Genomic DNA, 25,256 nt, shown 5'->3' with positions numbered 1-25,256 from the left:
TCAGGAACTAATGAGAAGACCATTGATTTCTTTGCCCAGTTGATCCTGAACTGAGAGGGAAACAACCCCAGCCCAGATGTATTCGAGGTCAGGCATGTGTGTTTGTCTACATTTGGTAATGAAGAAAAAGAAAAAAAAGATGTATTCAGAATGGCCCGGATGTCTTTACTGCTGTGTGTATTTATTACATTTCAATAAATAAACTTCTTTTAACTCTTTGCAGATTTTTATTTTCACCTTTGCAAAAACTACTTAAAATGAAAATAACTTTACTCTTCTTGGTGTCAGTAAAACATTTGTTAGAGAAAATATAGCATTCAACTGAAAAAATTAGACCTATTTCACGTCAAAAAAAGCAACACTTGTTACGGGCTGTGCTCTTGCTGCTATTAACAATGTTTTGGCATATTTTTTTAAGCAAAAAGCCTGAATGGCACTTCCGCTTCTTTTCTTTTCGCACACACAATGATACATTTGTTGCACTCCTTCCAAACACACGAAAGACACAAGTTTGAGGTTGAAATTGTGCCGAACACAAATTGACTGAACCCTGAACCCACAGTCTCCTTCAAACGGTAAATTCATAATAACCTCTGAAGGTAAACTGTGCCTACACACTCCTCCGTTTCCTGTGAAACTTGGGGAAGATTGACTATCCTGTTGCCTGTTATATCCTCTCATGCTCATGGGGTGCTTGTAATTATGACAAAACACCAGCTTAGACTAAGTTCTGATATACTCTCCTTCATTTAGAGGAGTTTCAGAGACGTCTCCCTTCAGAAAATGGTTGTAGGATTTTACTGCTGTCACCCTACACTACAGGCAATTGTGCAGAAATACTTTCATCAGGCTGATGTCTCCATGAATAGGCACCATTGGATCGAGGGAAAAGAGGCAGAGAAGGTCAGGCCATGCAGACAGCTCTTCTTCTGCCTTCTGTCCCACTGGTTGATACTCTTGACACTAACATCCAGCAGACATGGAGACAAAGAACGAGTGGAGATTAGCTTGTATGGTGAGTGTGAGCCAATGTAAGGCTTAACCAGAAAACGTAGCACACGTGTCCAAAAAAGTTTAGTGTAACACAGAGGGCTTCTGCATGCCAAGTATCATTGCATCGGAGCACTGGATGTATGAGTAAAGCGGTTGTCAGACAACTCTGACTGGCTCAAGATGAGGCTCAGTTAGTGAAGGCCCGGGTGACTCATCCAGCCAGGCAGTCAGGCGTCTACCAAGGGAGGAATAAAAGGGATACAGTGTCTTCTGTGCCTCTAATAAGCAACTCATGGTGGTGGGGGCAGTCGCACATCAAGCAGGCTGTAGGCAAAAATGTTCCAGAAAACAGCGCAGAGCACAAACAAGGTGTAGACACAGAAAAATATCCAAAACAGGGACTGCTCCTGGAGCCGCTGCTCATAGTTCTGCAGAACAACCACACCAAGCGTCAGGCCGACCACCACTCCTCCCAGGTGAGCTACAAAGCTGGGATTCGGGCATGGAGGAAAGGCCGGAGGGTAGAACCGGAGCCATACTGCTCGACCAAACTCTACACTCACTGTGGACAGAAAGGAGAAAGGAAGACATAATGGCAGCGAGATGTGAGCATGTAGGTGACAACAGCAGCACTTTATTAAAAATAAACAGTCCTGACTTTGAGGTAGATGAGCTATGATAAAAAAAGAAGGATGTCGAGATGTCTTAAAATAAGACATAAAGCAACAGTGAACCTTTGTTATACAAGTTTCAATTGCTCTCATCCTTTCTCTTGTGTATTTGACTTGATCTGCTCCTAACAACCTTCTAGTGGAACTGGGGGTAAAAAATTAGACAGTCCTTGTGCTGCTGCAAAATTACATTCTGAAGTTTTATGCAAAGTTATTATGAGGCTTCAGCTTCAATAGCCAGGATTATGCAAATCAAGTGGATGAGCATGTTACACACTCAAAGTCAATATTAGTGCAACTTTCCCTCTTGGGGTTTCACAGACATATTTTGCTACTGCGTTTATGTGGCAGGATAGTAACAGAAAGAGGGAGGATTTTTATTTGATTTAAGACTGACTGGAAGCAACTCACCCAGCTATTTGGATGGAGTGTGTCAAAGGTTACGAGCAACAGAGGAAATTTAGTTTAATTTCAGTGAATCTGGCACGACTACAGTTTTTGATTCACTGCTTGTTTAGTTGTTGTTTTCTGTTTTTGGAGAAAATCACTTTGAACTTGTCAGATCTGGGTTGCCTGGAATCCCATCTAGCCTTGCAATGAAGTTTGCTTACATCACCCCATTGCAGTGCATCACAACAATCATAGTGTCTTAGCAGCGAGAAATCCTTCATGTGCTGAAGCTCCAAAGCCAGAAAGCTTATTATTGTAGCATTTGGAGAAAATAAACACTTTTTTTTTTCAAGAACAGGAACATTTGTTTTGACATAATTAATTTCTGGTGCTGAAGTAGTAACACAGCAAAACTTTTCTGTTGAACGAGAAGTGTTAAGAGTGGGAGTGTGGCATATTTATTCAGACTTACTGCAAACCAGAGCCATGGCCATCCGAAATAACTTAAACTGACACTTCATTCCTGACCAATTCTGCAAAGAAGAGAAAGAGAGAGTGGAGAAATCATAATGAAACACATTTCTGATGATAAAGACAGAACTAACTCTGCTAGAAGAGAAAGTCCTCCTTACATACACACTCACACACACAAACAGACATGCATGACTACCTGAAATGACCTTAGATTGTGCCCTTTGTCTGAATTCACGTCAATTTTAAAGGCTCCAGAGACACTCTGACCCCCAGTCTGTTCTTGCTGTGTTAGATAATAAGATTTCAATGGAGAGGAGGAACACAAACTCCTCCATACTGACCTCAAGAATGCTGTGAAGGATGTGGCAGGATACATAATGAGAACCCCACTGCACATAATAGAGGTTCACCTTGACTGATATTTGCTACATGTGTCTAATGACCTGCTGAATGGGTTAGACCAAACAGAGTAGGCATAGAAGTCAAAGGACAGCAGAGTGCATTGAGATGGGATGCATTTTATTCGCACTCTGTCACGTAAACATGTGCACACGCTCAGATGGTTTTCTGATCTTTGAAGGAATGGGAGAAAACTGACGGTGAGGAATGCATGGCATCTGTAGATAAAGCGGCACCTGTCGAGGGGCCACTGTAGGCTACTTTGACGATACGACAATGATGTGTAGAGACAGGAACACTGAGTGATGTGGTAATCACTGATACACATGTGCGCACACATAGCATGTGCATGTAAATGGAAAACTTACCATTACTACATTGGCTAAATGTGCAGAGACCAGGGCGTAGACTCCCCCAGACGAGCCAACCACCGGTGCCGTCATATCCGTGACAGACACGGCCAGAGACCCTGCAGTGATGATAAAGGCCACATGTCAGTGAAAATTTATAAATAAATGATGACATCATTTTACTGTCTGATAATTCATTGAAGAATGATCTTTTCAGTCAATCTTTGTTAAAACCTTTGTTTAAAAAAAAAAAAACGCTGGGGGTTTTCTTTCTTTTTCAAAGCTGCCACTGAAATTTGAAGTAATGATCAAAGCCTAGGGGATATTTAAAAGGTGAAATTAGACAGGTATCCAAAATAGTGAAATATATAGGATTTCATTCAACCACACCTAAGAAAACTTTCAAGCGATTCAACTCCCTGACTTTCCTTAGGATTAATTCAGTTTAACTCTATTTAACAAATCTATCAATTATATACTTTCTGTTGAAAAAAAAAAGTACTTTGAATCTCAGCTTTTAAGCAGGCAGTCACAAAAACTACTTTATTACTAGAGGAAAGACAAACTTAACCAAACCACTGACTGTATCACCGGCAACCTCTGGGGTCAGTGTGAAAGCACAAAAAACTGCAATTACCCAAAAGGCCACTTGAGGACGGCTTCAAAAGCAACTCAGTCAGACCCCCACAGACTCCTCTGTAAAAATCCCAAGTTCAACACAAAAAGAAACATGTCTGCAGTCTAAATGTTTTGGTCTCTGTAGCCTCTGTTCCTTTACCTTGAGAAAACTATACGAGAGGCTTTTTTTTTTTTTTTTTTTTTACAATTTTTTTCATATCTATAAATCCTCCCTTTAAAAACTATTTTAAAGTTGCCACTTTGAATCATAGGTATGTGCATGCTGTTGCTTCTTGTGGCGGAGGTGTGGTCCCTGGCTCAGCTGCAAGGGAGGAGCGGTGCAGTGAGCTCAATGGGGCGGTGCTGGGGAGGCAGGTGAGAACACAGCTGGTGGCGTTTGGACTGATGATGGTCTTTTTTCCCCTTTTAGACGAGAGAACTGGTTGTTAGAAAAGCTGAGACCAGCGCTGACCAGAGTGTGGGTTGTTGCACAAAGAGCCCTGAATAAACATGACATCTGGGAGCATAAACAGTGTCTGTGCACAGTGCATTCTACACTTTTTAGCATCTGGTTAGGTATAACAACCTAATGCCAGCAACTGCACTGACCAGCTCAGCAACACCAAAAGGCCTGAAAAGTTGATGATTGCAGAATTGTTTCCTTCTAGAGAGATTGTCAAGGTCTACAATCAAAACACTTTCATGAGTGTAAATAACTGGTACTTATAGCCTCTTTCTACTCAATTTGAGCACTCAAAGCACTTTCTACTGCAAGTCACAAACATTCATACAGTGTTTTAACCTATGTATGACTAAGCGTCTTATCTAACAGTGCACACGCTGAGGGCAGCTCTTGCCCAAGGATGCTTAGACATGGGAACTGGAGGAGCCGGAGATCGATCTACCAACCTTCTGATTGGTAAACAACCACTACCAATGTACTGTAACGACAGAACATATCGCAAACTACTGGTTACACTCAAGAGCAGGAAGATCATATTAGACTTTCTAAAAGAGCCCTGCACAGGTCTGGGAAAAAAAATATTTGGACAGATGAAAACTGAGCTGGTGGTGGAAGCGGAACAGCTCATGATCCAAAACATACCAGACATTATTTGTTAAACATGGTGGAGGCAATGTTATGGTTTGTGCATGTATACCTGCCAATAGAAACCAGCTAACTAGTGTTTCTGATGTGACTGCTGATAGATGCAGGAAGATGGATTCTAATGTGTAGAGGCCAATATCACCTACTCAGCTAAATGCTGCAACGCTGATTGAGCTACAGAGCACAAATGGATAATGACCCAAAAGCAAAAGCAATCCACAAGTGTTTCAAGACAAAGAAATAAAATCAAGTCAGTCACCTGATCTCAACCCAAAAGAGCATGGTTTTAAGTTGAAGATAGAAAACTGAAGTTAGAAAGTCCGACAAACAAGCGAAGGTGGCGGCAGTAAAGGCTTGGGATAAGTCCTCAAGGAAGGAAACAGCATCTGGTGATGTCCATTTGCTCTAGACTTCAGGAAGTCATTGATTATAAAGGAGTTTCATCCAAGTACTTAAAAAATCTTTATATTTGAAATTATGTTAGTTTTGTCCAATTACTCAAAATTACAAACATTATGTCATCTTAGAAATGGACCAAACTGTACATATGCTGCAAACTTTCTATAATATGACAGAATGCTACATGGTACAAGACTTTCTTGATTTTTGTGTCACATATTTCAGTCTTGAGTTTTAATTTATTCAAGAGGAAATACTCTGACAATATGTCTAATTTAAACTGCTTTCACACCAGCTGTGACCATTCGTGTACTGAATATCTATTGTGAATAGCATTTTGGCAGCTTTGCTATTAGCTATTTAATGTGGGTGTATTATATACAGACCTCCGTGAACTGAGGCTTACTCATACCGTAACAGCACACGCTATAATTTAATGTAAGACAAAAGCAATCCAAGCAAATTGGGCAGCAGCAAGGAGCTGCTCTCTTTTGTGCAACTGGTGGCAATTCATTGCATACACAAAAGATCCAATCACGCATAGCAAAGTTTAAACATGCGGACATTCAGAGGGTGAGACACATTTGTTCTCACAGCACTCACTTTACAAGAGATGGAATAAAAGGAAACAAAAAAGGCAGACATGTTTAGCTGGGCTATTCAAATGTCCAAACACTTACAGTATCTGTTATCGTCCCTTTCCTCTCACTCATTTCCTTTCTTCATTTACACTTTGCTTCTCTTTTCCTTTCCTTCACTTTTTGGCACTGAATGTTTACTGTATTGATGCAAAGTACATAACACACAACTGCCCACACTATGAAAGAGAGCACAAGGAGATGCAGATAAATATTCTCACATTCACTCTGTGTTCTTCCACTCTTGTTCTCAAAGTACGAATACGGATGCATATTACATATTTCTCCTTTAAGCAATACACAATAAAATGTGCATCATATACTCAAACGCATAGAAAATCTAATGGGGTTATTCTCCACCGTTTCTCTTCACCATCTTGATTTTGATACAGATGCTTTATTAACTTTCTATAGATGAAGATTCGATTTTTTTAATGTCTGGTACTGGTTCCAATAAATTCAAATTAAATTTTTAAAATGGAATGGAAACTCTTGAACTGGATATTTTCTATAATTCTGCACCTTTGGCCAATCCCATAATGTTTAAATTAATGTTAAAACCCAGTTTGATCAATGCTCAGTTTTACTTTCTCCTATATTTCTGTTGCTATTGCTATTTCTCCTTGATGTACAGAATTTATTACACCATACTTTATCATTCATACATGCCTTATTCCAAAAATGTTGTAAAATGTGAATAAAAAAATAAATAAAATAAAAGGAGCATCTTAGAGAAGCAGATGTTCACCAGTTTGTTGAACAACTTTAGATTGATGCCCCTCAACATTTTGAATATCTCATCATCTACAGTACATAATATCATCAAAAATCTGGAGAAATCTCTGTCCACAATGGATAAGGCCAAACATTGGTATTTGATGGGAAAAGCATGGGGCAAAACATGAAATATTCTGTCACTGAAATCACTGCATGGACTCAAGAATTACTTCCAGTAATTTCCACAAATGTTATACTATCCACAAATACAGGTTCAAGCTCTAGCATGCAAAAAAGAAGCCATATGTAACATGATCCAGAAAAGTCACCGTCCTGTTTGGGCTAAAGGTCATTAAAAATGCATTGAAGCAAAGTAGAAACCAACAAAAATGTGACATTCTTTTTAGAAAACATGGATGCCATCGTTCAGACTAAGGAGGAGATGGACCAGCTTGTTATCACCGCTCTGTTCAGAAGCCTACATCTCTGATGATCGTGGCTCAAGAGTTGGGAGTTCGCCTTGTAATCGGAAGGTTGCCGGTTCGAGACCTGGCTCGGACAGTCTCGGTCGTTGTGTCCTTGGGCAAGACACTTCACCCTACCGCCTACTGGTGATGGCCAGAAGGGCCGATGGCGTGATATGGCAGTCTGCCCCAGGGCAGCTGTGGTTAGCCTCCACCAGTGTGTGAATGGGTGGATGACTGGGTGTGTAAAGCGCCTTGGGGTCCCTAGGTGGGACTAGTAAAAGCGCCATACAAATACAGGCCATTTACCATATCTAATCCTTTACTTTTAAACACTGGCACCCAACCTAACAAACAAAAAAGAACAAATAAAAAAAAGAACAATTGAAAAACAAGATAATCAGATTCCTACCCTAACAGATCTCTCTTTCTCTCTCTTTCACGTGCGTGCACGCACGCACACGCACACACACACACACACACACAAAGAGCAACTCCACCTTCTAGTTCCTGTGTTTTGGAAGTGTGTCTCTGCAGGGTGACCTCCATCTCTGTAATTACCTTGGTTTAATAACATTATTTTAGCAGTGTGCTTCTGTGTGCACATAATCTCACACACACAAACACACACACAGACAAGGACACGGTCTCTCATAGTCATTCAGCAGGCCCCAGGAGGCCTGTAGGTTTTACAGTTGAAAGTGGCAGCTCATTTTTCTTGGCTCTTCTTCCAAACTGCAGCGAAACAGCCAGACACATGAGGAGAAATAATAACGCACATCAGTGCTCATAATGAGAAAAATCAACAGCTTGGCTGCATGTTGAGCCAACTGAATATACCGAGCCTTTACAGTAGTGTTTTATGTGTGTGCCCTTTGTAAGTGACCCCCATGTGCCCATAGTCAAGTCTTTGACTTTGTGTAGCTGCTTTATTGTCTGTGTGTCTGTTTTGTCTCGTCTGAGTCTTAGTTATCATTGTCCACTGCTGCACCTGTCTTATATCCTTTGCTCTGAAAAGCCACTTCTTGTCTGTTTTCCATAAGGGGAGCTATGACATTAAAGTGTCAGAGTGTGTGTGAGCCCTAGAGGGTCAGACACCCTTTTCTGAGTCATTACTTGACCTCTGAACTATGCCTTAACCTCTGTATGTGCCAGCTGAGCCCTTTTCTGTTTGATGCAATATTTCCTCACATAGGTTACTATGTGAGGAAATTATGTCATTATGCAGCAACAGAGTAGCTGTTTGTCCCCTAATATATAAGGATTAAGCTAAAATGTTTAAATGGCCTCAAATCAAACAAAACATGTAGGGAATTCAAACTTTTTTGTTAATATTCATTATATTTGCCTCCCCAGAACCCAGACCTCAACATTTATGGAAGCAGTGTGTCATCTTGACAGAGATGATCCCATGACAGAACAGAGAAGAAACAAAGATATAGAGCTATCACGTGTTCTTCAAAAAATCTGGAGAACTGTTCCTCCAGAGTACTTAAAGAAACTTGCATGAAAGCTTTTCTAAGAGAGGCCAGACCACGTGGAAGAATTCAATTCAGTTCAGTTCAGTTCAGTGCAAATTACAACAACAGTTGCCTCAAGATGCTTTATATTGTAACACAATATAACCGAGAAAACAAAGAAAACCTCAACAATCCAACGACCCACTATGAGCAAGCACTAAATAAATAAAGGTGGTCTTACCAAATATTGATTTAAAGCTTGTTAAAATTGTACACTCTGTTGTTCTGAAGAGAATTGTTCGTAGAGTTGTGATACAAACAAAACCAAAAATAGAAAAACTGAAAACACTTTTGTATACACATGTATGTCTACATTGAGTTGAATTGAAACAGACTCAGAAACTTTATTGTCATTGTAGCAATGAGAAATTAAACAATGCAAAAGAAGAATAGAAATTAGAATAAAAATAGTCAATTATTCCTTATTGTGCAAATTCCCTGCTGACTCGGCCTCAGGATGTCTAGAGGCAAGAACCAAGCGCACCCAAATGAGCGCACCAGTGATCATGTGCGCATCACGCAGAGGGAGAGTGAGGGACGAAAAGCAGCAGCAGAGCATGGCAGTTGTATCGCAGTTTGTGTGATTCCGTGTGCGTTAATGAGACTGTAAGTGTTATTGCCTTTGACAGGTTAACTGGTATGATAATAGTTATAGTTGTTTGTGTATGTTTAAGCTAAAGTTATGCCTCAGTACACTGCTACCACGTTAGTAGGTTTATTTAATTATTTAATTAATAAGCACTAAGTTAATACCAGTGGCCAGAATCTCCCCCAATGATTATATCCCGCGGTTAAAGGATTTTTCTGTTGTTTATTGTTTAGTTTAGCTGTTGTTAGCTTGCCACATGCTTGCCTTAGTACTAGCAACTGGGAAAATATGTGCTATTTAGCCAACTTCTGGTCTTACGGCGACCCCTTGTGGACATTGTAAAATATTGCTGTGTCTGAGTAGATGATGTGTTCTGATTGTTGTTTGGTTGTCTTTGAGCCTGCTAATTATAGTGTTAGCTGTTTCTGTTTCCAGACAACCATGCTTATAGTCACCGATACTGCACCTGCCACAATTATCAGTGCATATCTTCTGTGAAGCTTCATTAAAGACAGTGAACTAAACTCCTGGACTGCTGCAGTCTTTCTGACCGAAGACTTAGGCCAGACTTGTATACCCAGCACTTCCAGTATATATATATTCTACACTTATCATGAGAGAAAAAATTACTTGCTCAGTGGCTGTGGCTATTGCGCCTTTGATTAACTCCTCATAAACCAGTCAATTATTATTCCTAATGAGTTATGCATGAGGGGCTATATTGCAGGCCATAACTCACTAGAGTCTCTTCAGAGTATTATCCGCCTTAAGTCTCAAACGCTGATTCATGTCAATTTTTATTGTACCGTTTTAAAAGTAAATAAATACATAGAAATTGAGGTCCAGAGCTTGATGACCTCATAGATGTTTATGGCCATGTGTCCCTGTGAACAAGTTCAAATTGTGCCCCTCCAATGACCTCGACTGTTTGAAAGACAAAAAACAATCTAAAGCCGGCCTTATATTTGATTTATTACACTGATAAAAGCATCTAGTGTAAAGAATAAAAAGCTCACAGTAATTCTTTTAAAGATCCTTTACACATATGTTTGAAATCATATACAAATACTCCACAAACAGGTTCATTCATGTTAAAAAAAACTACAGGCACCTCTGAGTAGGATCCACAACAGTGCAAATAAAAGTAAGTAAGTGAGAACAGATAGTAAGGAAACACTTCTGGCAATTTAATGTAAAAGATTAATATAATTTAGGCTAAAAGGGGCAAAAACTAAACATTAAACCTCAGTGAAAACTTCCTTTTTTTAAATTTAATTTACTGTTTACTATTAGAAAGTTTCTGTTAAAGATAATCATAAATCTACAGTCTACACAATACATGTGCTGTATATGTGCCACATACACAAACATCCGGTTCTTGTTAAATATTACAGATTTTGGTTGGAGTCTTTCTGCTGCCCAATTTTACCTGCTGAGCTCAGTCAGACACAAGAAACGCAAACATGGCAGCCGGCACAACCACACTGCAACTCCCCTCTTCCTCTTGGTGGTCGATATCTAATTAACAGACATTTGTGTGTGTGTGTGTGTGTGTCTGTGTGCATATGTAAGTGTGAGTGATTTATGTGCTCAGTCCTCATTTCACTGTGAGGTTAATGCTACAGGCCGCCGCAGCTGGTATCCCCAGGGGTGTTTGTCAGTGACCCTTGTGCGTGCACGCACAGACACACACTCTCTTACACACAATGGGGGCTCGCAGACGTGTAGAGAGAAATGTTCATGAATATTAAACAAAACCTCAACGGCTGCGATTCATATCACACAATCATTTTTTTTCAGTCTATCAGTAAAAACCCTCATTTCCCGCCACGAGGCATCATGTTTCTAAGTCTCGTCTCAAAAAGTAGCCCAATATTTCCACTCCAGTTGTTTTGCTAAAAATGACACCCCAGGGTACCAAATAAAAGGGGGGGAAAAAAAAACAGGAAAACAGCACTGGGGTTGATCACTGTGCTGGAGATCACAGATTCAGTGAAGAAAAACGGTGCTTATGAGCTCACACATACACATGCTTTGTCTCAGCTGAACGGGCCTGAACACTCAAATTGCACCAGTGCTTGAGGTTGATAGGGGAGTAGGAAGGGAGCAGTGACATTTTGTTCAAAGCTGTGTCCGCTTTTGCTTTCTCATTGGTAGTTCCTCTCCTAATTCTCGCCCAGCTCTGCTTCACATCCATTTCTGCATTTCTCATATCCCGGCTCTCCTCTTCAGACTCTGTGTTATTAGCGTTTAAGAATTCATCACGTTTCTCTTTCTTCATCCCCCCCGATTTCATTATTACTGTGTGTGTTTCTCTGATTGAGCTTTATTTGAGATGACTCTCTTTGCTCTGCCCTTTACTGAATGAATATGGAGGACGCGGGGGCTTAAATAAGGGCTCTGAGAACCCCCTGCATCCCACCATGTCTGGTAGGAGGACAGAAACAGAAGACCATCTGTCCTGAACATGCCACACACATATGCACAGTTCTCTCCCTGACCAGTATCCACCAACACACGATGAAATCTGATAGGTGATTAAATGCATAAAACAAGCAGATGGAACAACGACGGAGCTGAAAGGGAAAACCCCGCCATGTCTGTTTATGTTTTCGTCCCTGGGTAGCAGAGAGACAGTGAAGCCACACACCTACCTGCTAACACACCACACACATAGACCAGTCCAATTCTCAGGGCACCGTGGACCATTTCTAGAGGGACGCCCACCAGCAGCTGCATGGCCATGTTCAGGCTCAGGTGTTCAATCCTGTAACATGAAAAATATATAACCCTGCACTTAATACAGTAGCAATATAAAAAGGTCATTGCAGAAATGTGAGTGGCACATGAGCTATTGAGGTCACACTGTGAGGCCTCAAAGTTTTACCATTTGTGTTTTCAATATTTTGAAACAGGATTTTGAAGACCACAACTTTGTCCTCCTTTTTAAATCAAACGAGGACCATGTTTTACAAAATGAACCCTATGTTGCATTAAATAAAACTTAAAACAAGCATTTGAGGAATTTAAAGTCATCAGGGAAGTGTTCTCTCATTAGAAAGTACAGCTTTTATACATTTCTACATCAATTTCAGATGTGGATGCTACATTCACCCTCTATACAACCTATACATTCAGAGCAGGATACAACAAATGGAGCTCAGACCCCCCAGTTTATAGTGTAGTGTGATTTATTTTGGAAAAAAGTAATGTGTCATTCCAGAAACATTCTTCCCTAGAAACAGCCCCTTGTCATTTTGACAAGTTTCTTGAATCTAAACTGGAAGCTGGTTCCACAGAAGAGGGGCCTGAAAACTGATATGTGCATTGAAGGACATATCCTGGTCAATAATGACTCCAAGGTTCCTTACAGTGTTACTGGAGACCAAAGTAATGCCATCCAGAGTAAGAATCTGGTTAGATACCATATTTCTAAGCTTTTTAAGGCCGAGTACAATAACCTCAGTTTGATCTGAATTTAAATGCAGAAAATTTGAAGTCATCAAGGTCTTTATGAGACATTCCTGCAGTTTAACAAATTGGTGTGTATTTTTTGGTTTCATGGATAGATAAAGTTAGGTGTCATCTGCATAGCAGTGAAAATGTATGCTATACCTTCTGATGATACTGCCTAAGGGACGCATGTAAACAGAATTGGTCCTAGCACAGAACCTTGTGGAACTCCATAATTAACCTTAGTGCAGGGGTGTCGAACTCCAGGCCTCGAGGGCCGGTGTCCTGCAGGCTTTAGATCTCACCCTGTTTCAACACACCTGAATCAAATGATTAGTTCATTTCCAGGCTTCTGGAGAACTTCAAGACATGTTTAGGAGGCAATTTAGCCATTTAAATCAGCTGTGTTGGATCAAGGACGCATCTAAAACCTGCAGGACACCAGCCTTCGAGGCCTGGAGTTCGACACCTGTGCCTTATTGTGTAAAGAGTACTCTCCATTTACATGAACAAATTGGACTCTATTAGATAGATATGATACAAACCACTGCAGCGCAGTACCTGTAATACACACAGAATGCTCTAATTGTTCATTTGTAACCTTCACTAAAGCTGTTTCTGTGCTGTGATGAGCTCTGAAACCTGACTGAAACTCTTCAAATAAGCCATTCCTCTGCAGATGATCAGTTAGCTCTTTAACAACTACTCTTTCAAAATTTTTGAAGAGTATCTAGAATTTAAATTTTTGTTGCCATAGACGTCATCAAATGTTATTTTGAATTAAAACACACACACACACACACACACACACACACACACACACACAGATACATTTTCTGCTGATTAACATAGCTCCTGGATTTGTTTTTGCCTTTAAGGCTTAAAAACATTTCCATAAAAATTAATATTCCTCCTCCATCTGCACAAAAAGAAAGAAAGATGGGGAAGAAATGGAGGTTGGTCAGTTTGCATACTTCTCCATTGAGGTTTATTTCTGAAGCCAATATTTGCAGTCAGTTTATGACTTAAGAATCTGTGCTGCTGAGCTGTTGACAGGATTACATGCTTTGTTAATGTGTGTGCACGCATCTATTAAGTGTCTCATAATTAACAACTAAATTTCTTACTATATTGTTTATTAGTGGTTCAAAGCAGTTGTTTTTCCATTGCAGCTTTTAAACACTGCATAATGTCATAAACACACAAATCCACCTTTAGTGTATCTAAATAAGCATGCTATATCATCGCATATGATACATTTATAATGATTTTTACCCAAATTTGCAATGAAAGAAACTTGAATATCAACAATTTCCCAGCCAGAAAACCCATGTGGCCTTATCACTCACTTATGAATGTGTAACACAACATAGCATTGCACTCAATTCCAAATCTTAAACATGTATCGTCTGCCTAATCTTGACAAATATGAAAACAGACATGAAAGTGTTGGGTTTTGCATTTCTCTCAAGCGACATGCTGTTTGATCATATTTAATTAGTTTTATGTCGCATTAAAAGTGCAAAAATGACCACTTTCATGACAAATTCCTTGTATGAGACATAGAAGTCTTTAAAAGGCAACTTTTTTCTCCTGTTTCTCTTCTGTAAACTTTAAAAGTGAAGACATGAAAGTGATAAAAAATTCTGTGATGGCAAAACACTTCTTTTTCCTCCTGCGGATGATTGGCAGGAAACGTACTGAACTCTGGCACGAAGAAGTAGTGAAACAGAAACTCTGATAAGAATCAAATTCTGGATTCATGTTTACTGGGATGGGAAATGTTTTTCACACTGTGTAAAAGTAAATGGGAGCTACCTCCTCAAAGAAGAAGAAAACATGATTTCATGAACGCTACAGAGCTTGCAAAGGCATTATCAGAAAAAAAGGGCAACTTGAATGTTACAAAGAAAGGAAAAAAAGCCATATAGGAAGGGGAAAAAAATATGTCCCCAAGAGTAAATGTTTATGTTTTATATCAAAGTCTTACATGACTCACGTCTCATAATTTAATCACAAAAGTGATTAATTCACTTTTCACTTAATTCTCATGTTTTATGACACAACAGCAAAAGAAGCTAAACAGCATAATGTGAGATATGAGTCCTTTGAGATATACAGTACAATATATATAGAAGACAAACGCTTGAATTTTAGACAAAAAAGAGAGTGGCCTCAGGGGAAAAAATCTCTCATTATTTTTATGTTTTTTTAGTAGCATTTCCTTTGTAACTGTCCACTTTGGCCTCATTATTCCAAAACTTTCATCAAAAGGCTGAGTTCATACATTGGTAAGCTGTCAGCGAGGCAAAGGGAGGTGAAAGGATAAACAGCCCGAAAACAAGTCCAAAAAGTCACACACACACACACACACACACACACACACACACACACACACACACACACACACACACACACACACCTATTAGACACAAGGAATACACAGAAGACAAGAAACTTTTCCTCATCTGACAGTGTGCGCATGTTTATGTAAGCTATATCCTAATTAAAATCAAACAAACAAACAAAAACCCAAACAATCTCTGTATATAAATTGAGATAAAGTCTACTTGACGCCAAGCTGGCTCTCATTTAATAAACTTATCACTACCATAGCTCAGCAGGAAACAAAATGCTTATAACCAGAAAAAAAACAAGTACCAAATTTGTTTTTTTTACAGGTAATTTCAGGGTTAACACCGGATTTTCAGGATTATGAAAGCGGTTCACTTCCTAGTGAGGTACATCATGATGGAAACTTGCACTGCCCGTATTCAGGTTATCTTCAGGTTTGATGAATACAATTAAAAAAAATACATTCTTTTGTTTTTTAACTTTGCAACCCTAATTCCAAATAAGTTAAGGCACTACGTAAAATGTAAATCCAGTAAATCCATATTTTATTCACAACAGACCACAGAAAACATGATTAAATGTTTCAAATGAAAAATAACAGCTCTTGAATTTGATGGCAGCAGAACATCTCAGAAAAAGTTGGGACAGGGAGAATAAAAAGGCTGGAAAAGTAAGTAGTAGAGATGGCACGATACAACTTTTTTTATGTTCGATACCAATAACGATATCATAAATTTGGATATCGGCTGATACCAATATGAATCCGATATAGTGTATTTTGTAATCAATACAATTTTTTTTATAAATATCTTGCTGCATTTTGTATAAGTTCACACTCAAGTTTTAAAAAACAAAACACTAAAACTATTCTGTTATACCTGTATGCAAAAAATACACTGCACCCAAAATATTTTCTAGTTCAGCTACACTGATCAATCTAGCAAACTTAAACCTACACCATCCTCCCTATTCTGGTATTTTAAAGAGTACTTAGCATAAATATTGAACAACCTAACTAATAGGGTTGCAAACCCTATAGTTTAGTTATGCAAAAAGAAAACAGGGAACCACCCTCCACCCTGTGATGCATAATCGACTTAATGCTAATCCGCGAATCATGAACTAATCGTTCAGTACTCGAGAATCACTTTACTGACTCATGAATCATGATTCACAAGCCCAACTGACTCATCCCCGTTGCAGTTAGCAAACTAATTTTATTAGTAGAAATATATCTAGCTTATAATTAAAATTGTGGAGAAAAACACAACATCCAGTATCTTAACAAAAATATTTCTGCTCTGAGCTGGAAGAAAAAAAACCCTGAGTAGAAGCTCACATCAAGACAATAGCTCCTTGGTTCACAGTAGCATCGCTCTGCTAACATGCTAACAGCACATTTGAGCTACTCACCCCCTCCCTCCTGTGCTTCTTCCTGGTTGGCAACCAATGTTAAGGCGCATTACCGCCCCCTGGCTTACAGCACAGTGGACATTTAGATGAGAAAATATATATTTGACACATTTAAGGAAAATACTAATAAAATAAAAATAAACAAAATAAATGTTCCCTTTAGAATTTTTTTTGCTCTATAAAATAGTTGTTTTCTTTTAGAATCATTCATCTTAGCAGTAGGATATACATGAAAAGAGAAACAAATTAAGTTTGAGTGAAAATGTACATTTTTTGCACTCTCTGGTCAAGTGAATCAAATGACTCAAAAAATTCGATTCACTTTGGTGAGTGACTCATTAAAACTCGATTCAGTAAAAAAATCAAATTTACCATCACTAGCTGTGGCTCCAGCAAACAGCACTAGAAATTAATATTAAATCAATTCTAACGACAGCTTATCAAGCTTAAATGTGCTGCTGTTGTTTATCCGCTGGTCTCCTCTTTCTAGCGCAAAGTGGGCGATAAATAAACAAGAAAGACCGGAGTTGCGACAGAAAAGCGGATCACCTGATCAATGATCAGTTTCATGATTGAAGTAGCAACAGGGGAGGGAGGGGAAGAGAATGAGAGAAGAGCCAGCTTTGCAGCAAGGACATAATAACTCCAGCTTTGTGTCTTTTTTTCATTGTAGCTGTACCTCAATATGGAACTCCGATGGCCAGTCCAGCTGTGGCTCCATGTATCAGTTGTTAAGCTTAACGTGGAAATACTATGCAAACATTCTGAGATGAACTTACGCACTTGCTTTACTTTTCTGGGATAGTTTTCTCCGAGACGAAATGCCGCGGTTTGGAAGCAGTGCGGCTCCAAATGCTCCACCAGACCGCAGACAGGTCTTGCAGACAACAGCCGCTCTATCACGTGACACATACTGCTCCGATGCGCTGAGCTGGGTTATGCCAAGCAGCGCGTTTTGTGAGGTAATTTTGTGATACTTCGGATCGGATTACATTTTTTATTTCTCTCCCATATCCGATCCAGTAATTTAGGTCAGTATCGGACCGATACGTAATATCGGATTGGTCCATCTCTAGTAAGTAGTACCAAAAAGAAACAGCTGAAGGAGCATTTTTCAAGTAATTATGTTAATTGGCAACAGTTAGTAAAATAATTGAGTATAAAAAAAGGATATTAGATAGGCAGCGTTTCTCAGAGGTTACAATGAGCAGAGATTAACCCATCTGCAAAAAACTGGGTCTGGAGCAATTTCAAAATAATGTTCCTCAACTTAAAATTGTTGATACTGAATATTTCATCATCTATATTAAATAACTTCATCAAAAAATGTCATAAAAAATAATCTGTGTGCAAGGGACATGGGCAAAAATCCATATTGTATTTCTGTGCTGCTGCCTATATCAGAACGGGACAGCATACCTCTCTCAAAGTTTCAGCAGCTGGTCTCTCGTCTAAACAGGAGGGGATACTAAAGGGTGGCAAACATGGCCCTGTCCCAACTTATTTAAGAGGTGTTGTGTTGCGGATTGCTGTTCTATTTTTCTATTACTATAATTGCGTTGGTCATGAATGCACAATTTTGCTTGGCTTTGACTGTTACCTCAGAGCCCAGACTCAGTCTCCCAGCTATGATGCTTTGAAAGAAGAGAAAAAGAGTCTTTGGTCAACTAGAAAGGGTAAAGCCTATTCATCTGCTTGGAAATACTTTTTATTCAAGGGAACCAATGAGGAACAACAAATATAGAAAAAATTCAAACAAATGCACAATGTTTCAGAAGCCACTAAATCTCCGTGACCTCAGTAGTGACCAAAATGATTACAGTGTCAGCCATGATTAAGCAGCTCTATCACAGAGTCGCAGAGACATGCACCCAGCATTTAAATATTTCAAAAACAACAAAAGATAAAAGAGGTGTGCGGCTGCCATAAATGGACCCTAATCTGCTCACAGCTTGTGGTTCAATGTGATGACTGTAAGCAAATGATAGCTTTGCACACAAATACGTACACCCACACACACAAACACAGACACCCTGTGCCCTTCACAGCTAGAGAGTCCTTCCAGCCAAACCTCAGTCAGCAGCTCAGGCACGTTCGGGTGTCACAGCAGAATCCAAAAGGAAAGCAGCTAGCATAATCTGGCCTCTCAGCTTCTCTCTGCGTCTCGGCTTTGATAACTCTCTCTCGCTCTCTTCAATCACTTGGTGTGTTTTTCTGTTTCTAAATTATCCTGACGTCTCTTTTTCAGCGAATGTGTGAGAGCGCTGACAGAAACGAAGAGAAAGACATGGCGATGACTCTTGTAGGAGTCCCGTTTTTTCCCCTGTTTGACAGGTTGACAGAGGGTTCCAGTAAACGCTGCGTTTACAGACAGACTCAAACAAAAATAAACAAAAACTTTCCTAAAACAAATAACCTCTCTCTCTCTCTGTGTCTGACACACATGCTATTCCTTCAACTCAGGCAAGCCCAGTAATCTAGTTAGCTTGAAACAACGCAGCCACCTCAACTACAACGGCGACATAAAGCATCGCTCAGCGATCAGAAAGACAATGGGGATATTGATTGGCTGGGAGAACCCTGTTCAGAGAACAACTCCCCTCCAGATAACAGCAGCTATATATTTCTATACCACTAATGAGGCTGTGAGGAACAGGCTGCACTGTCAGGCAGATCCGTGGATACCCATGAGAAGCCCTATTGTGTCGAGATAACCGTGGCCTTTCAGGGCACTCAACAAAAGCACTGTTGAATCTTACTGTCTTTATCGCTGCTTCACCAAACTACAGAAAACCTTATTGTTAGTTCACGTTAATGGAACAACTTTAGCGCTGAACTGAGTGCAATCTCTTGCCAGTTTTCCACAAATTATTACACTATCATCAGGTGCTCAGGCTCCTCTGATTATTATTGTAGGTTACATCTTCCCACATTAGACTGAGAACTAGAGAAACACAACCGGGCAGAAACTTGTCCTGGTTTAATCTCAAAAAGCACTAATCTTTCTGAAGGCTTCACACTTGCTACAGACATCCTTCGTGTGCTTGTGATGGAAAGTGAGAGCGAGGGGAGAGAGAGCAGAGCAGGCTCTGTCTGTCTGAGAGGCTGCTCTGCTGAGGGATGTTTTGGGGCCAATATTTACATTTTGTTTTAGTGTTGGGAACTGGAGGGATCAGTGGTACTGAGCTGTTGACAGGATTACATGGTTTGTAGATGTGTGTGAGACTCTCACTCTCTGTTTCTGTGTGTGTGTGTGTGTGTGTGTGTGTGTGTGTGTGTGAGTGAGAGACACAGGGAAACAAGAAGAGAAAGCGGGAAAAATTCAAATATGGAAATATTGGTATCAGTCAGTTGCAAAGCTTTGTCAGTGCCACTTTTAATGTGAGCGCCGAGTATTATCTTGCAATACACATCAAAGTTCGTCTGCACCATTGGATAAATGAATCAGAAAACCAGCCTTGACTTTTGTTAAAGGGCACTCCATTTCTGTGTCTGTGCTCTCTGTCAGTGTTAAATCAATTACAGCTAAATAAAGAAAGACAAGACTTGTGCACTTTACACTCGATGATGCATGAGTCTATCTGAAGTGACATGAATTGGGTTACTTTGTCTCTAAAATCTATAAAAACTGAATGTATTTCAACATTATTTAAAGATCCAGAGTGAATCAGTGATTAAAGGTTTATATTCTCTGAATAAATAAGAATATTGATTTTCAGTCTGTAGGCGTTAGAATATCTTTGACAAAACACGATCCATACAAGCTGAAGAAGTTCTGCTGCAGTGTGATATAAACGATCATTCTCTGCATCAAAAAGACCAGCATCATGGATTTCACACAGCTGTGCGGTAGCTACTTGTTCAGCTATTAGCGATTAAATTATGTGGACTATCATCAAGTGCGACCTGGGCTACTGCTGCTGAAAGCAAACAGCACAAATCAGCAGCTTGATTGCAAATATGCAATATATCTGTTTAGGTGAGAGCAGCCAGCTACAGATGATGGAACATTTAAGGATTAAATTATGCAATCATAGTAATGCTTTTAAAACATGTTTGTTTTTTCATTGTGATTAATCAATAAACTGTTCGTGCAAAAACTCACACATTCATAGGTCTCCGCTATGAAAAGCAGCTGGTCCATGTTTTCTCCATTATAGCCGAAGTCCTAAAAGCAAATCTTGTCACCCAGCAGCCATCTTGAATCTATATTAACTTTTAATCAGGATCCTTTGAGCTCTTTCTCTTCTGACAACGCATAACAGGGTTCCTGCGTACATCACATGACCGCGTGAAGCTGAATATCGTGATCATCTTTCAAACTTTTTTAAGGGCACTGTGCTGAATTCATGTCACTTTGTGTGATTATACATATGTCTGTGAAGGTTCTCAGTCATCCAGGTCATCGTAGTCTAAGGAGCTTGGAAAGAAAAGTGTCTTTTATGAGACGTTTCACCTCTCATCCGAGAAGGTTCTTCAGTTCTAAGAGTCAAATGGTGGAGAGTCCCAGATTTAAACGACACGACATCCCAGTGCATTTCCGACCCAGCAACGCACTCAGACAAAAACTGGTTCTCCCGAAAGACAAAACGCCAAAACACAAACTTAACAATGTGGTGTATGCTGTACAGTGTAACGAGGAATGCCCAGACCTCTACATTGGAGAGACCAAACTGTCACGGTCTGACTGGGGCAGACCGTATGTGTTGCAGAGGAGGACTCAAACGCAGACCAAAACGTGGTGTGGATTAACAAAACAAGCCGTTTATTGAGGTTAGCAACGAGGGTCCAAAATAATAGGGCATCGTTGAAAACTAAACAATAACCTAAACTGGGTGAACTAATAACAAAACATGACCATAGTGAACTGACATGGGTACCTGGAGATGAGACATGGATGAGCAGACGACCTGACAATGGCATGCAGAAAACAAAGGGCTTAAATACATACATGAGGTGATCAGGGGAGGTGGAGACACATGGGGGAAACAGCTGACAGACATAAACCTAATGACAGGACCAGGAGAGGAAAGCTAAATACAATAAACAAAGAACACATGACATTGTCAGAATAAAACAGGAAATACTAAAACTAAAACATGACAACACAACTTAACAGACCTAATATGTGATGAATAAATACAAAACCCCAAAACATAGAAAACCCAGGAACAATAACTGCCTAAACTAAAGGCAGATAGGAAATAACACAAACTAAATCACATAACAAAATGAGACAAATACAAACATGAACTCAGAGCGCTGGGTCAGAGACCCAGCCTGTGACACAAACAGCCACTTCATAAACGTATGGCACAACATAGAAGAGCCACCTCCACAGGAGAAGACTCAGCAGTCCATCTGCATCTAAAGGACAAAGGACACTCTTTTGAGGATGCCAACGTTCACATTTTGGACAGAGAGGACAGATGGTTTGAAAGAGGAGTGAAAGAAGCCATTTATGTTCACTGTGAACGACCATCTTTGAACAGAGGCGGTGCTTTATGACACCAACTGTCTGCCATCTATAATCCAGTTTTGAGATCCCTTCCCAGACACCTTAACAGCCACTCACACCCTGGGCCATCTGACCTCAGGAAATCACATGATAGGGTGGGGCCAGGTTTCACAATGAGCTCACCTGAAACCCTGGCTAATTGTGACCTACACCCGTCTTCACACCTTGGCTCATTGGACTAAGCAGAGGATCATCAGGGGGTCCTTTTGTCCATCTTTTGGGGGGATACTCCCACTGGGTTTAAACCTGGGGCTCTCCACCATTTGACTCTTAGAACTGAAGAAGCTTCTCGGATGAGAGGTGAAACGTCTTCAAGCAACTTAAAGAAGTCCAGACGCTTTTCTTTCCAAGTGATTATACATAGTTTCCTCAGTCAGACTGTTTAAATCCCAACAGTCCCTTTTCCCGCCAGCCACTTTCCTTGAGAACCGTAATCATTTCAGTGAGTTCCTCTGTGATTGGGGTGTGTTAAACATCACTCCATCCTTTCCAGTTTATCTTCTCACCGTGCACGAGCCCTTCCCTCGCACTGAACCAGGTTCTCTTAAGTAAATTACCATTTTATTAGTTCTCTTTATCGCCTGAAACTACATTTAGCCAGAAGAGTAATTAAACCTGGATGACCTGGCCGGAACTGAACAGATAATAATATAGTCAGAGAGGAGAGGAGCGGAGGAGGGAAGGAGGAGACTGAAGAAATGTAGAGGTGGTTTTATTAAATCTGTCAAGTTGATATTTGGTGTTTTCTCTTTTTTTGTGAAGAGTACCTGTAAAGATAACTGTTTTCTATGGTCAAATATGAGCACACATAACACACGTTACAATAATCCAACTACAAACAGTTATTAGAGGACCCGTTTCTTTCAGTCAACATTATTGGCTGCATCCATCGACTACGTTTCTCATCTCTTACTTCTTTGTCCTGCTCGGTGTGTTTGAACGAAAAATCACTGCTGTATATTTCTGTTGATGAATCTGTTGCATAACTTGTGCTGATTCACTTCAGCACCTCACATGCCTTAGGTAACACCACCCCAAGGCATCACAGTTATGCGGCACTTCAAATTAGTGTTCATCAATATGTCATATCCACCTAAAATGCTACAAGCGTACCTCCTTGATCTAAAGGCTGACATGAACACACTGTAGCAGATAACTTCATCTAAAATATGTCACCAAGTTGTTTCCAAGATCAGAAAATCTGAATGGTGGCAAAGTTATGAAAAGCAATAGATTTAAACTCACCCAGTGTGCATGAAAATGTAGCTGAGATACCTCCAGGCCTGGGCTCGTAGCTGAGGATGGTAAGGTAGGGGACTTTTAAGGAAGGATGGACTGGAAACTTGCAGGACCAAGCGGTCCAGCTGGCACCCATAGTACATGAACACAGCTACCTGGGAGAGCAGAGAACAAACAATAAGTGACTTGCTGTAGTATTTATGATAAGAATAACAAATACACAAATCCATTCATAGATTATTATAGAAACAATGCAAATAAATTACTTCAGTAATTTCACAGGAGTTGAGCAAAAGCTTCTGATTTAATATTGTTTCAATCAAATTAACCTGGAAAAATCAGTGGTGGCATCAACATCAAATACTATTGTTTTTTTTGCTTTGTTTTGGTTTTTTTAGGGGATTTTGGGGGGCGGAGCCATCCCTTTCTCACAAAGCTTTGGATGTTTTGCATTTTGTGTTTTGTTGTTTTTTTTCTAAAATTTTTAATTTGATGATATGAAACATTAAAGTGTAAAAAACATACAAAAAACAGGAAACCAAGAAGGTGGCAAACACTTTTTCACACCACTGTATGTTTATCCTATTATTAAATGTTTTATATACACCTTATATGGGCAAACTATTATATCACCACCACCACTGACACAAGCCGGATGGATCCATGCTTTTATGTTCTTTATGCCAAATTCTGACCCCACCATCCCAATATCACAGCAGAAAAAGAGACTTCTCAAATAGGTAACATGTTATTCAGTCTTCTGTTGTACAGTTTTGGTGAGTCTCTTTTTCTCAGCTGACATCAGTAAAAAAATATATATATATGTGAAGAAATAATAATTTAAACGAATTTATCCTCTCCCAGTTACATCTCCCATCCATCGTCCATCCTCCCACCCACTACCCCCCTGCGTGTGCAGTGATTTTTCTCCCTTTGTTTGGTAGAAGGGGCAAAAAGGGTTCTTTTGACACTAAAAGTTGCAAACCACTCAGCAAGAAAGATGAAACCTGGACACATTTGGGTGTCCCAACCAGAGATGGGCAGTAACGCGTTACTTGTAACGCGTTACTGTAATCCGATTACTTTTTTCAAGTAACTAGTAAAGTAAGGGATTACTATTGCAAAAACGGTAATTAGATTACCGTTACTTTCCCGTAGGAACGCTGCGTTACTGCGTTACTAAAACCGTGATTTTTTTGCGAGAATGTCTCATGACAGTGACGTAAGCGAGTGCTACGGTTGTGACAACAGCTGTGTGCAGATCAACAATGGATCATATATCGAGTGCAGAGAGAGTATGAGCGTGCAGCGTTTAAAGCGTGGAAGTACTGACCTTACTTTGAGTTTGATTCCATAAAAAGTGACAAAAACATTAGTGTCCATTAGCATTGTGCGTGGGAAGAAAACATCTTTTTACAGCGAAAAAAACCCCTAAACTTCCAAGCAAGCTCCGAGTGCGCTATGACGTAATGGAAAATTCACAGAGAAACTGCCGTATCCTTCCACTGACCGCTGCGGCACACCTGCACCAGGGTAAACCTCCGCCTACCCAACTCCTGCTGTACAGGTGAAAATAGAGCAACAGGACCGCTAGTCTTTGATTTTATTTATTTTCTGCTGTGTTTTACTTGCATCTATTTGAAAGAGTGAGTGTAAACACAAAAAAAAAAAATATTTTATGTGCTGGAATGTGCAGAAAATAGGTTTAAATATTAAACAAATTTCTTCCAGTCAGAGAATGTTGCATATAATTAAATTTTTGCTTGATGCATAAAGTTAAAAGATTAAAATTAATAAAACTATAAAAGTTTTAAAAAGAGACTTTTCCATTTGATTACATTTTGTATGATGGATTATGCAGAAAAAGTAGAATTGGGCTGAAAGATCTATCGCTTTATCACCTATTCAGGTTGTAAATCGTGTTTTTAAAAAGTAACTAAGTAACTAA

The 25,256-nt window shown here is 39.7% G+C and overlaps 1 protein-coding gene across 2 annotated transcripts in view; it reads right to left on the bottom strand.

Moving 5' to 3' along the window:
* Positions 1-1,259: 1,259 nt before the first annotated feature.
* The window catches only part of rhbdl3 (rhomboid, veinlet-like 3 (Drosophila)), a 66,432-nt gene continuing 42,435 nt past the window's right edge, over positions 1,260-25,256 (bottom strand). For both annotated transcript variants that reach the window (XM_085356081.1, XM_085356080.1), the window contains exons 5-9: positions 23,315-23,463; positions 11,985-12,097; positions 3,296-3,396; positions 2,527-2,587; positions 1,260-1,555 (exon numbers count right to left, since the gene is read on the bottom strand). In XM_085356081.1, the coding sequence (XP_085212207.1) occupies positions 1,284-1,555; positions 2,527-2,587; positions 3,296-3,396; positions 11,985-12,097; positions 23,315-23,463 (696 nt within the window). In that variant the 3' untranslated portion in view covers positions 1,260-1,283. The remainder of the gene's footprint in view (positions 1,556-2,526; positions 2,588-3,295; positions 3,397-11,984; positions 12,098-23,314; positions 23,464-25,256) is intronic.

The sequence above is a fragment of the Diplotaxodon limnothrissa genome, linkage group LG6, assembly GCF_057381915.1.
Source record: "Diplotaxodon limnothrissa isolate DT_005_m linkage group LG6, D_limnothrissa_male_GT1.1, whole genome shotgun sequence".
Classification (NCBI taxonomy): Eukaryota; Metazoa; Chordata; class Actinopteri; order Cichliformes; family Cichlidae; genus Diplotaxodon; species Diplotaxodon limnothrissa.
This window is presented reverse-complemented; position numbering and strand designations above follow the sequence as displayed.